This window comes from Onychostruthus taczanowskii, unplaced genomic scaffold (assembly GCF_017590055.1).
Source record: "Onychostruthus taczanowskii isolate IOZ18803 unplaced genomic scaffold, ASM1759005v1 scaffold20, whole genome shotgun sequence".
Taxonomy (NCBI): domain Eukaryota; kingdom Metazoa; phylum Chordata; class Aves; order Passeriformes; family Passeridae; genus Onychostruthus; species Onychostruthus taczanowskii.
The window spans coordinates 664,257-676,569 of NW_024499240.1; the positions used below are offsets into that span (position 1 = coordinate 664,257).

The 12,313-nt window shown below is 39.1% G+C and overlaps 1 protein-coding gene across 3 annotated transcripts in view; it reads right to left on the reverse strand.

Moving 5' to 3' along the window:
- RBMS1 (RNA binding motif single stranded interacting protein 1) overlaps positions 1–12,313 on the reverse strand; it is a 142,290-nt gene that overhangs the window by 58,195 nt on the left and 71,782 nt on the right. For all 3 annotated transcript variants that reach the window (XM_041403284.1, XM_041403283.1, XM_041403285.1), the window contains exon 2: positions 6,696–6,871. In XM_041403284.1, the coding sequence (XP_041259218.1) occupies positions 6,696–6,871 (176 nt within the window). The remainder of the gene's footprint in view (positions 1–6,695; positions 6,872–12,313) is intronic.

Here is a 12,313-nt window from a genome sequence, read left to right on the forward strand (position 1 = left end):
GCACAGGGCAAACACAGAGTTCCTTCGCGCGTCTGTATTTGGATTACTTGTTTTTTAAACAATGTGCTCAGGGGAACTGCTTTTAAGTTAGGCTAAATGAAATACTTACTTTAAAAAAACACAATCTTTGCTTAATAAAAAAATGGAGAGAAAAAATTAAAACTATATTTGTTTTAAATTTGAGGTACGTCAAGAGACTATCTGCATCTGGAGGATAGGACAACTTTTTTACTTTTCTCTCATCTACAATTTCCCTGAAAATATCTATGGGTCCCTAATAACATTCTACATGAAAGCATTACTGTAAAAAAACACCCTGGAACTTCTCAAAGAGAATTACAGTGTAGATTTAATTTGATCATGAATGTAAAGCTGTCTGAATTTTATTTCTAGCTAATTAAAGTCCAAATATTGAGGGGAAGAAAGAGAGTCTTCCTTCACATCATGCCAGGCTAAACGCTACATGACGTGACTGCTGAAATCCATTGCTAAACAATAAAGGAAATGACAATTTAAACCAAACATCACATCTCCAGGCCAATTGCAGTTCCCATGCCATACCAAGCAAATGCCTCGCTATTTGTTGTGGCAGTCAAGCCCTGACAAAAAGGAGCATTTCAGCCTCCATATGAGACCTACATCTCTCCGGTGCATCTGGCAAAAGGAACGTACAATAACAAATTCTATTTCTTTTCAGCTGTAGAAATGGGATACATATTTTTGATAGCAACCTCTCAGAAGATGGCCAGCTCAGACAGAAGCCAGCAGAGCCGGTTCACACACCACAGTGGCAAGCCACTCCTCCTCTGACAGTCTGTCTGGCTGAGAAACTGGGTGCCTCCGCTGGGCAGAACACAGTGGAGATGAGCTAAATCAGGTCCCAGGGTTCCTGTGGGTGTTTCTCTACTATGTTCCACACCACTGCAGAGGCAACAGCACTGGCACAATGAATGAATGCATCCAGGGAGAACACCTTCACTGTCCTTGGGGGTACGTTAGCTCTGAAGAGCATAACTGAGTGAAAAGTGCAGTTAAAGAAAACCTACTGCAGGTAACATTAACCCCAACCACATCACACACCTTGAACAGGGAAAAAAGAAAAAACATGATGCAATCAATCTGAACAGTACAAATCACATACTGCTCAATCACAAAGGAATCTATCTCCTCCTAGAACCAAATGTTATTTTGTAAACCTGGTGTTATTTATTCAGATGTGTATGAAACCATACTGCTTTTAAAAACGCACACGTAACTCTGAAAAAAAGAAATTTGCAGAGGGCTTCTTTCCACCCTAAAAAGGTAGAACAATAGATAGGCTCCTGCTACAATACAATCAGTATTAATACTGTTCTCAAAGGAAACAGTTTCAGAGACAGTGATGTATCACAATTACATTACATGAAATCATATTCCACACAATTATGAACGTAATACCTCACTGCAGCCAGCAAACCATGAAAGAAAAATGCAAGAAAAATGGAGAAAAATGGAGAAAAAAGGAAAAAGGAATAAAGAGAAAATACTTCAAAGAGAATTGGAGAAGTTAGCATTGAAATCTTCCATTCCACTTCCCCTTAGCCACACCATTTATCTAAAGGGGTTGTGTTCACGTGCTATAACTATTTCCAAGCAGCAATGACCTGCCCAGATCACTCTCCCAAGGAGTTAAATGCAAGAGATGTTCAGACTATTTTCTAAAGTCCAGCCTTTTTTTTTTTGTAATGAGGTATACTGAGTAAAATTAACTAATTTCTTGATCTTCAGTGACCACAGTGGTGCCAGCTCCCTGCTACAGTAAATGTCTGAGCTCCAGTTCACCTCTTTCCAGTTCTAAATATGTTTGAAGCAGACGAGAAATGGCAACATGGGAGAGGTCACAATTACACAGCAAAGAACAGGGAAACATTAACATGTAAATGAAATTCACATGACAATGAAAATACGTCTTTTACTAAGAACAGGGAATTGAAACAACTTTCAAGCTATCTTGTCTCAAAACAGGGAAATATTGGAGTATATAACTAAGTATGTATTGGAAACAAAGCTGTATATCACATCTGGGTCATATGTTTCAAGAAAAGCATTAGCCTGCCAGCTGTTTTGGCTATGCCTGTGTTCATGATGCTGAGTATTTAGCAGGGATCCCTTAAATTACTCTCTCAACAAGACAAGTGATTTCAGAATGCACATATGCAAAGGCAGCCACTGCAAGGTTCTGTTTCTGTGTGCAGACCATCCTGGCACAGAACAAGAGCCTGCTGTGGTAATTCTGTATTTTGTTATCTTAAAGCAGCTGCTTTCCTGAATGCAATCCCATTAAAAACCCAAAATATGACCCTACAGTGATAACTTAAGGGGGAAGGCCAACTAAGTGAAACTGTCCAGAGGAAAAAGCGATTTCAAAAATATCATATAGAATACAAACAGCTTTTTACAAGCAGCACAGTGTGAGAAAACAGCCTGGAAGGGAAAATACCAAAGGGTGGGCTGACCAGATGATTTACGCTGAACTGAACAGAGGAGACTTGTGTTAAGCCTCAAAGCTCAAAATCTCACCCAGGGACTGGGGATTGTCAGGAGGATGAAGGGTCTGCTGCATCATCCTCATTTAATGATGTACATTTCACAAAAGGAGGTTTCCGAAGAAACAGCATTACACAGACACAATGCTGCTGCAGGCCAGCAAGTAAATCATAAGCTAGACAGTGGAAAGTACAGGGCTTTGGAACCATGTGGCTTCAGCATAAAGGTCATCCTCAGCAAAGCACAGTGCTTAGTGAGAGTCTGGAAAGCACCTAGAAAACATGTCAAAGCAAGTTACAAACTCCTGACTGAATCTGCTAAGACCCAATCATGTAAGTCCCTAATCAGATAAGCAGGCTCAACAATTTCAGTGAATAAATGGAATGGATTTAATCTTGTATCGTCAGATCCAGATATTCAATAAGTTAAAAGAAATTACTAAGTGTCACCAAATAAGAAAGTAGAGTTAGAGCCTAAATAATACATTCAAAACCCATCTGAAAAGCTGAAGAAAGCATATCAAGTACTGATATCTACACCAGGAGGAGGGAGTGCAATTAGGCATGGCTGAAGTAAACACTGCTTCAGCAACCCTGTCAAACCAGCTCTTCATGGCAGAGGCTTGCCCAGTGCAGCAATGGCACTCTGTAGTTGTGAAAAGAAACCACACAGCAGAGTCAGGCACTTCCTGCAGGCTTTCCCAAACCTCACTGGCTCCTGTCCTCTGCTCCTGTGCTATTCAGCCGATTGCTCCTGTCCAGACTCCCACAGAAAAGACAGGATCTGTAGGCCACTGCATTGATTGCTCTGCCTACTCCCACATACCTGATGGGAAGCTCTTGTGGCCAGGACTGACTCACATCATGTCCCCCTGACACTCCTCTGGTTCTGGGCTGACTGTTATGACATCTTTGTGACAAACAATACCTACTTTAGTCCTCCCCATGCTTCTGCCTCTGGCACAACTGATATGAAGAAATTTGGTTTCTCAATGCAGAACTGGAGTAGCAGGCTCAATTTTGAATGAACTATTCAGAAACATGATAGCTTCATTTCCCACACAAAAGCCAGAAATATGCTCTGAAAAACAGCCATACTCCCAAGCCCTCACAACAAAAGCATAATATGCTCTTTTCAACCAGAAAAAGAGGAAAAGAGCTTCACCTAATAGAAAAACAAAAAGGACCAATCAGTTGAAGGTGGAGACAGATTTGTAGACACGTATACTGGCAAACTGTGTTCTTGCCAGGAAATACTTTTCCACAAAGCTGGTGAACGTTTGCTCACTGTGTTCATAAAGACTGCCCAGCTGTGCTACAACAACAGGAGAACAAGTCCAACACTTCCACAATTGATAAGGGCTTTTTCTAGTGATTCACCAAAAAGAATTAAACAAAGTAAGAACACGGCCAAAATTAGTACTGCTGTCATGACAAGAAATGATGCAAAACCTGACTAAATCAAATAGAAGTCACAGGATAACAATTCCCCACACAAGAATTCTGTATATTATTTGAGCTTGTATTATGAGGGATTCTGTCAAAAGCAATCTTTCTCTACCATAACCATCACTGAAAATAACTTCTCAGTGGAGTATATATGATACAAGTCCATGATGATCACAAGGAAAAATCTCTGCAGATGGGATGGTTCTGGTACTTGCAATGACAATGATGTTTTTCATCCAGATTTCCTCAACCCACAGGTGTTCCTCTGTCTTGTCTGACATCAGCCAAAAGACACAAAACACGCCAGTGACCTTTTTATGTACACCCACCAAAAGCTGCTTATTGCCAGCTAGCAAGATCATTCCTACAAAATGCAGAGCAGCCTTTCTATCCATTCTTAGCATCGAGCACTGCAGTGGACACCCTCTTAGGATAGCAAGACCCAATCTATATGGAGAAAAGGAGCTAAAATAACTCTAAAAGCCTCTCAGTAAAATCTTAAGAATTTGGAAAGAGATAAAAAAATATTTCAGAGACCTGGAGTAAACAATAGTCTCTTTATTGACTTCTGTGTGTCCAAGATTCTATTCTCCATTTATTTTGCATTATCTCAGCTTAAACAATGAACATGGCAGGTTCACTTTCAAGAATATCTTCCCTTCTACATCCTAGAAGCTTAGGCAGATTTACAAGAAGGAAATGGTTTGCATCTGAAACTTCCCATGGTCTACAAAAGTGGATTACTGAGCTTTGGTGAACAGGGAGAGAGCTGCCATTTCTATCTTACTGCCAAATCCAGTTAGTTGTTCAGGCATTATGTTGTCCAACCTGAAGTTTCTGGACATCTCACTTCCTTCCTCAGCAGAAATGGAGAATTTTGAGACAAGCTCCTTTCCTAAGGTAAAATCCTTAGAAGGGAAATATCTCACAGGAATAAATGTCATGACCTTCCACATCTGAAAATTCACACCAGAATTGATTTAACAATTTAATGGCTGAAGTTTTTGCCTGTTCTTTATTTATACAATTCACGCTATTCCAACTACAACTATATATTGAACAGCAACAACAAAATTGCAATCTCCAGCTAATTAAAGAGGAAGGGGACCAGTTACAGCAAATATTGAAAATATTTTTTTTCTAGGCTAGACAATATTGGTCATGCATCAATGACATCTGAGACTGTGCAAACCAAAATGTCTTCAGAAAGAGATTAAGGAGCTATAGTAACCACTGCACAAATAGTAGCCACTGGGGTGGTTCCTGTGCAAAATAACCTCACAGCTCTGTCCTAACATAACATGAATGCACAGGCCAAGGTTTCTTCATCAGTTCAAAAGATAAAAACGGGAAGGAAAAATCCACTTCTGTAAAATGTACATTTGCAGCTAAAATTCAAGTTACAAGAGGTCATTGTCACATGGGAAGCTGTAAAAATGCTGAATTTATTCAACAAGCCTTTTCAAAGATTGATTATCTATTCACTTCTCTGCAAAACACAAGGATTTCATTTGCTATTGGAGAAATGAGCAAATATAACTTTTTTTCTTTAAAGATCTGAGAGCAAGCTGTTTTTATTATAACACTAGGACAACTTCTATGTGACTACTACCCTGAAAGTCCAATTTCTTTAAAATTAAAAAAATAAAATCTCCTCTATAAATTAGGTATCAGATTTTTTGCAATATTCAAACCCAAAGGTACCTCACACAAGCTTGGATCCAAAATTAACAGGTTTTGTTATCAATTTTTCTACTTGTGTTGTGCTCTATTTTTGTATACTCCTATTAATTTATCTGCTAGATGGAACATAAAATTATTTTTAAAATTTCAGCAGTAGCATTAAATACAAATCTTAATAAGTCTTCATCCAAAATAGACAGATATGCATGTTTTCCTACATGTAGTATTGAAAATTTAGTAGAGTACTTTTGATTTCAAAATAATCCAGAAAGTGCACTATGAATTCTAGAGGTACTAAGACATTTTAAAAATTCAGTAAAACATTTAAGGCAGGTGATTTTAAACAGTGTATAAACAACCCAACTGTACAGTCTTTTGACACATAGCCCATATTTGAAAGTATGAGGCACGTGCTGCTGTAAAAATTCAAAAATAGAACAAATAACTCTCTTAAGCAAAAAAAAAATCTTAAGTTAACAACATTGCCTAAAAGCTCTCTGCTAAACCAAGTCTACCCAGAACTTCAGCCACTAGACAGGATTGTTACATGGACCAGCTATTTCTAATCATAAAAATAACTGTGCAAAGTACAGCCATGAATTAGTCTGAAACTAGGATAAGCTTCAAATGCACATTGTAGTTTACAGTGATTCAGAACAATTACTCAAGTTTGTATCAACAGATTATCTTAGCAGTGAACAGAGGAGACCCTCTCTGCAGGTTCTCAATAGCAAGTTTCATATTTAGGTATTAATTTTATCTGTGATTTCAACAACCCAACGGGTAATCACAGCTTTTACGAAAGCAGTGGGTTGCTTCAGTTCACCACTGTATTCTCACTCTTTCCTTCTCCAAAGCATCAAACAATCTTTTCCTTCTGATTGCCAACAAAGTTAAAACCTGCCATCATACCACAGCATGAAGCTGTTTGTTTATGTATCTGGTTTTCTTCCCTCATAATCCAAACACCCATCTTTGGTACCTACTACAAGCTTTTAAGGCACAAAATTATAATTTACATTTAAACGTAGTACTTACGGTTGGCATAGTTTTACCAGGTCCTGATCAGTGGTGTTTGGAGGCAGTGCTCTGATGTAAAGGTTAGTTTTACTTAATTGATCCCATCCTGAGTTGCTGCTGCTACTACTGTTGTTATTACTGCTGGTGGTGCTGGGACTAGGAGGAGCCATTGGGTGGGCTGGTACAATGGACTGCTGCAAAGGAAAAAGCAGGTTAGAGTAAAGTACAGGTACAATCACAGCATGCACATCAGCTCAGCCCACAGCAGCCTGGTTATCATGTGGAGCACTGTGTTCAACCTGTTCCTAATCACCCACGGATTTTAAATACAACTGCTTTCACACCACATTTGGGACAGGACTCACAGGCACATCCTGATATCGCCAACCGCCACTCGATGCATGACACAGGGTCAAATTATATATAACTTTCACTGAATATTACTCCAAGGATTTTATCACTCTTCATTGTGTCATCTCATGTGAAAATGAAATAGGAACTATTGTTCCTCTAGGTTCCAGCAGGTTCAAAGTTTATATCACTATGATTGTTTCACATGTCAAATTGTGGCAGACACAAAGACCATGCTCTTTCCTTAATCTATAAAAAAATGCAAAAATAATTACAAGCCTCTTTTCTATCTCTTGGCTTTTAGTACATCACACAATATTGCTATTATTTTTTTAGAGATAGAGAAGGAGCACAGATAGCTTAAGAAAAAGACTTTAAATGAATGGTGTGCCTTGGGAGAACTTTCATACTGCTGTCTGTCTCCATATTTGTGGATTATTTCACAATTATCAAGAAAAAGGCTCTATATAATGGTAAAAAATTCAAGTTTCAAAAGGAGAAAAGCACAGAAGCACTTCTACCTACTCCTCAAGGTATCTAATGCTATTGCTCTTAAAATCAGACCCAAATGGAACATAAAAACGTTCTAGAGGAAATCTGCAATAGAGAAATCATTTGCATTAAGAGAAGTATAGCAGGGCACTGTACAAAAAGTACTAAGAACCTGTCTGTGGTGTTTTAAGAGAGGAATACTTTAAAAATATACTAGAAGATGAAGTTGCCTGTAAATACCTTGTGACTACACAGTTTTCACTGACAAAGTGGCTGCATGTGGCTCCTTTCCTGCAGAAGCCTGAGCTTCCACCACAAGCTCATAGCAAAGAACTGCCCCATGAATAGAGGAAAGGCACAGGAGAGGAAAAAAAATAAAATGGAATATAAAGTGAGATGTCAATGTAGACTCACTTGTTCCCACCCTAGTGCCACCCTCTTCCTTGGGATAGTACAAACAGTTGTATGGCCACAAACTGAACCAAAAAATTATTTTCCCTGATCTGGTACACCGCATGTGGGCTTTGCACTACGCAAAAGTGACTTTGGCTGTCACAAGGCAGGGAGCAGGAATGCAAAGGCAGAGAGGAAAGGATTAGAGTTTAGCTCTGTTTAAAGCACCCATGAAACTACACACAAGAAAAGCAAAACTATTCTGGAGATAACCTCAAGAAATTGGAATGGAATTGTGAGTGGGAGAAAAGTACAAAGGCATGCCTTATATCAGATACTTTATGGTAATTATGTGCTTCTTTTTTGTGTTTCCCTAGGAAGGTTTTGAAATCTTCCAATTTGGCATATTGCAAAGTTTATTATGTAGCTATAATGGCCTGGAACAGCCAACTGTAAGGCTTGCTATAAAACCAACATTGATAAGCAGTAAGATTGTTGCTGCCCAATTTAATTGAACTGAAAATTACTAAAAAGAATTAAGTACATTCCTGATCATTTAGCATTTCAAAACTGAGTATCAATATTTCATTGCCATAGGGTTAGAGATTTTTTTTGTTTTTAATAGAGATTTTTAGAAACATCAATTCCAAATATAAATATTTTGGAAGAGATTTGAAGTACTGATCTAGAATTTCTTCCAGGGAAAAAGATTAAATGCTCCCTTCCAAGTTTGCAATGGAAACACTGATGGATTTCAACAATAGCAGCACAAGTCAGTCTGTCAGACCACTCGTCTTCCAGTAACACCAGGCAATTATTTTTAGGGTTACAAGCAATGCAGAATGACAGAGCAACTACTTTCAAAACATTTTCACAACAGAAAAAACTTAGTCTGGCACAGTGAAATTCTCTTCAAAAAGCCTTCAGTGAAGTTCTCAAAATGCAGTGATCAAATGCAAAACTGCTCTGTTTATGGTTTCAAAACGTGCACGTACAGCTGCCAGAAAACTCAACATACACATACCTGTCTTCATCTAAACTCGTTTATTTCTAAATTACAACAGAAGGCTAAGAGCCTCTATTAAGTTTTTCAGTGTCTTTGGTTTGGTTTTGCTTTTATTTCTTACAGTGTTTTTCCCTTAAAATCTTTGTTTTTCTATGTCATGAAGAACTGGAGTTTTGCAAAATCTTGTCACCAGCTGGCCAAAGGCAGGAGAGGAAAATGTGTGTCTGTGTGTAGAGAGAGCAGGAATTCTAATTCTGTCTGTCTGTAAAAGATAAACACTCCATTCTGAGAAATTTAAGCTTCTATTTAAACATGAAGATGTTCTAGTGCCAGTGGTCACATTCAAACATCATGGGAATGTAAATGGGACTATAGCTGTCTTCCTGAGTTTATAGACAGAAGGTTTTTCAGCGCTTCCAGAGAGACTCATACCTTCACAAGCCTTAAAGGCTCTACAAAACACAAGTGCTGGGTGTCCTGCAGCTCTCAAAGCCTCCAACCCAACGACAGACAGCCATTGAAGGGACAGTGACTCCTTAAAGCCATACAACCAAACCACGTTTTTTACATTAAAACTTTAATTTTAAAATCTGAATCACTTTTTCCGCTCTGTTCCTCATCGACGACTACTTATAAAAACTAAATTATAGAGGTCCCTCTGTTGTTCAAAGGGGCCTTTTTTTCCAGTTGCTCTTGCTGCAAAGGGTTGGTTGGCAGCGCAGCCGCGACGCCGTGACCGCGCTGGCGGAGCCTCCTACGCTGCCAGCGCGGGCCAGGAGAAGAGTTTGAGAGTTTGTCTGCTGGCGTAGTTGCATCACCTCCCCAAACAACATCAGCCAAGCCGATAAAAGCTCTCTTCTGCCTGCACAGCTGCATCCACACCTGGGCTTTTGCCAACATATTGATGTCAGCGGGGATGTATGACTTTTTTCCACACCCCTGGCTGATACACAGTGCTTTGCTGGCAAGACATTCTGCAGAGGAGGCCTGGCCAAAGTTTGGGGTTGTTTGTTTAGAAACAGCTTTCACAAAACTTAACTGAGTGCTCTGTCTAAAACTTGAAATCAAATTTGAAAAGTTTTTGTTTACCAATTGTAGATTCTGCTAAAAATTCCTATCAAATCTGTTCTTAAGCTTTTACTATATGGACCTCACAATAATTTGCAATATTGCAACATACATAAAAATACATTTATTAATTTTTCTTCATAAGCATTGCATCTTAAAACACTGAACTCAAGAATAAGAGGAATGAATGTTAGCAATAGAACATTATTTCTTGTGACAATATTCCTGTTCACAAGAAATACCATTGTCACACTGGTTTGCCATTTCCTCCTTAGTTTTCACTCCAAGAGGTAATTAGCCATCGTTCTTTTTACACAGCAGTTTCCTTCCTGTCATCTTCAACAAACATCTAAGCAAAAAAGGCCAGTGACAGAATAATCAGCCCATCTGCTCTATGATCTCCCCAGCCCATTCTGGAGCCAGCTGTGAGGAGCTGCTCTCTGAGGACCTTCCCTCCAGCCCTCCACAGCCCCACCACAGCAAAGGGAAAATCACAGGTACTTATTAGGAAAACAAAAAGCTCAGTGACTGAACAGTCCCCATGAAGTGCCTTAAAACAAGAATAATTGTCTGCCTGTGTTTCATTCTCAATATAAACTCCAAATGGGAATAACTGCAAGTACTGAAAATCAGCTGGAGAATATACACATCTTATATGAGCCATTCCTGTCTTTCTTATAAGCCATTCTATGCTTAAGGACTGCAAATAAGTCAGAGCAGGATTTTGTCTACCTAGGAACAGAAGAATCTCTTTTCTGTCAACAGATTTAATTCCTTTGACCTGGGGGTTGAGAGATACTGATCCCTGCTGCCTTCAGACTACAGAATTCCAACAGAACTTCAATGAGCAGAAGATAACTTGGACAATGACTCTAAGTCACTGTCCCAAAACAGAGTATGATCACTACAGTAGCACTCCATTTAAGTCTCTAACTTTGTGCAATAAAATATACATATAAAGTTATATAACATTCTAGCATTTAATTATGAGTTTAATCACTCAGCCAAAATTCCTAATGGGAAAAGTACTATGACTTTTTACAACAAAGTTCTCACACATCTACTCTAAATTCAAACCACAAATTGCAGCCTACATTAACTATCAGATTTAGCCAGAATTCCTACTTGGATCATCTCATAGTATCAAAATTTCATCAGCAGTGTTTCCCTAGCTTTGCTCAGGTGACTAAGCTACAAGCACCTGCTTACCCAGCCTGAGTACTTACTTTGCCTAAGTTCCCTGATTTTGAAAGCAGCACCTTCAGTAAATGGCACTGATACAAAAATTACCATACATCTTCTGTGGATGTGTGAAACAGTGAGAAAAAGTATTGAATCTGAAATTATTTTTCATTAAATTGGGCATTGCATGTTTATTTATTAATCTACCTAACACTTCAGGTTAGAGAAAACTTTACATGTACAATGAAAGCACGGGACACTGCAACACTTTGTACACAGCTTAGGAAACAGGAACTCATTTGGAATTAAATCATGTCCCTAGCACAAAGAAGAACTCCAAGTGTTTAACAGAAATGAGTGTTCATGGATGAAGACAGTTGCTTTATTACCTTTCTTTAAATAAGGAAACATTAAACCTTGATCCCTTACTCTAAGCCAGCAAAGTGACAGCTGCAGAGGAGATGCCATTTTGAGTGTCCTGCACTATTCTGTTTCATGTTTTTCCTCATCATGTCTGAAACATTACAGCAAGCAAAACTGAATTTCTGGAGGCCTCTCCAAGTTCAATTCTCAGTGGACATGAGTCAACCAGTAGAAACTGAAAGCTTTGCTGCTGCTTTACTCACATCTCCTGCCTTAGGGTAGCTTCTCCAACTGCTCTTCTTCAGTCTGTAAGCACTTGTCACAGGAAGATTCAACAACAAAATCAAAGCATTTTCAGCATGACACCAGTATAAAGAGTATCTCAGAAGCTCCAGACTTCTGTTGAAAATCTCCTCAGGCAGGAAAAACACTGATACTTGCCCCCTTTTTCTCTTTTAAACCACCAATCTTAACTTCTCCTTCCACAGGTAAAAAGCATGATCTCATAGCGACACTGTAAGAGCCAACGGGACTATTCCAGAAAGGGCTGGTGAACTGCACAAGGCAGCAACTATGGACACTGTGTTTTGTGATCAGAGCTATTTGCATACTCAGGATGCAAGCCTGTTCCATCTTTCTTTAGGTGGTGATGACAGGTGTTAGTGGTTCAGGCACACAGAGCAGAAACAACTGCTGGGAAGATGTGGGACCCTGAGGGTGGAGGCAGGCATTGGGCAAAGACTCTGCCTGTCACAAAACATCACAGGCAGACCAGGAGCAC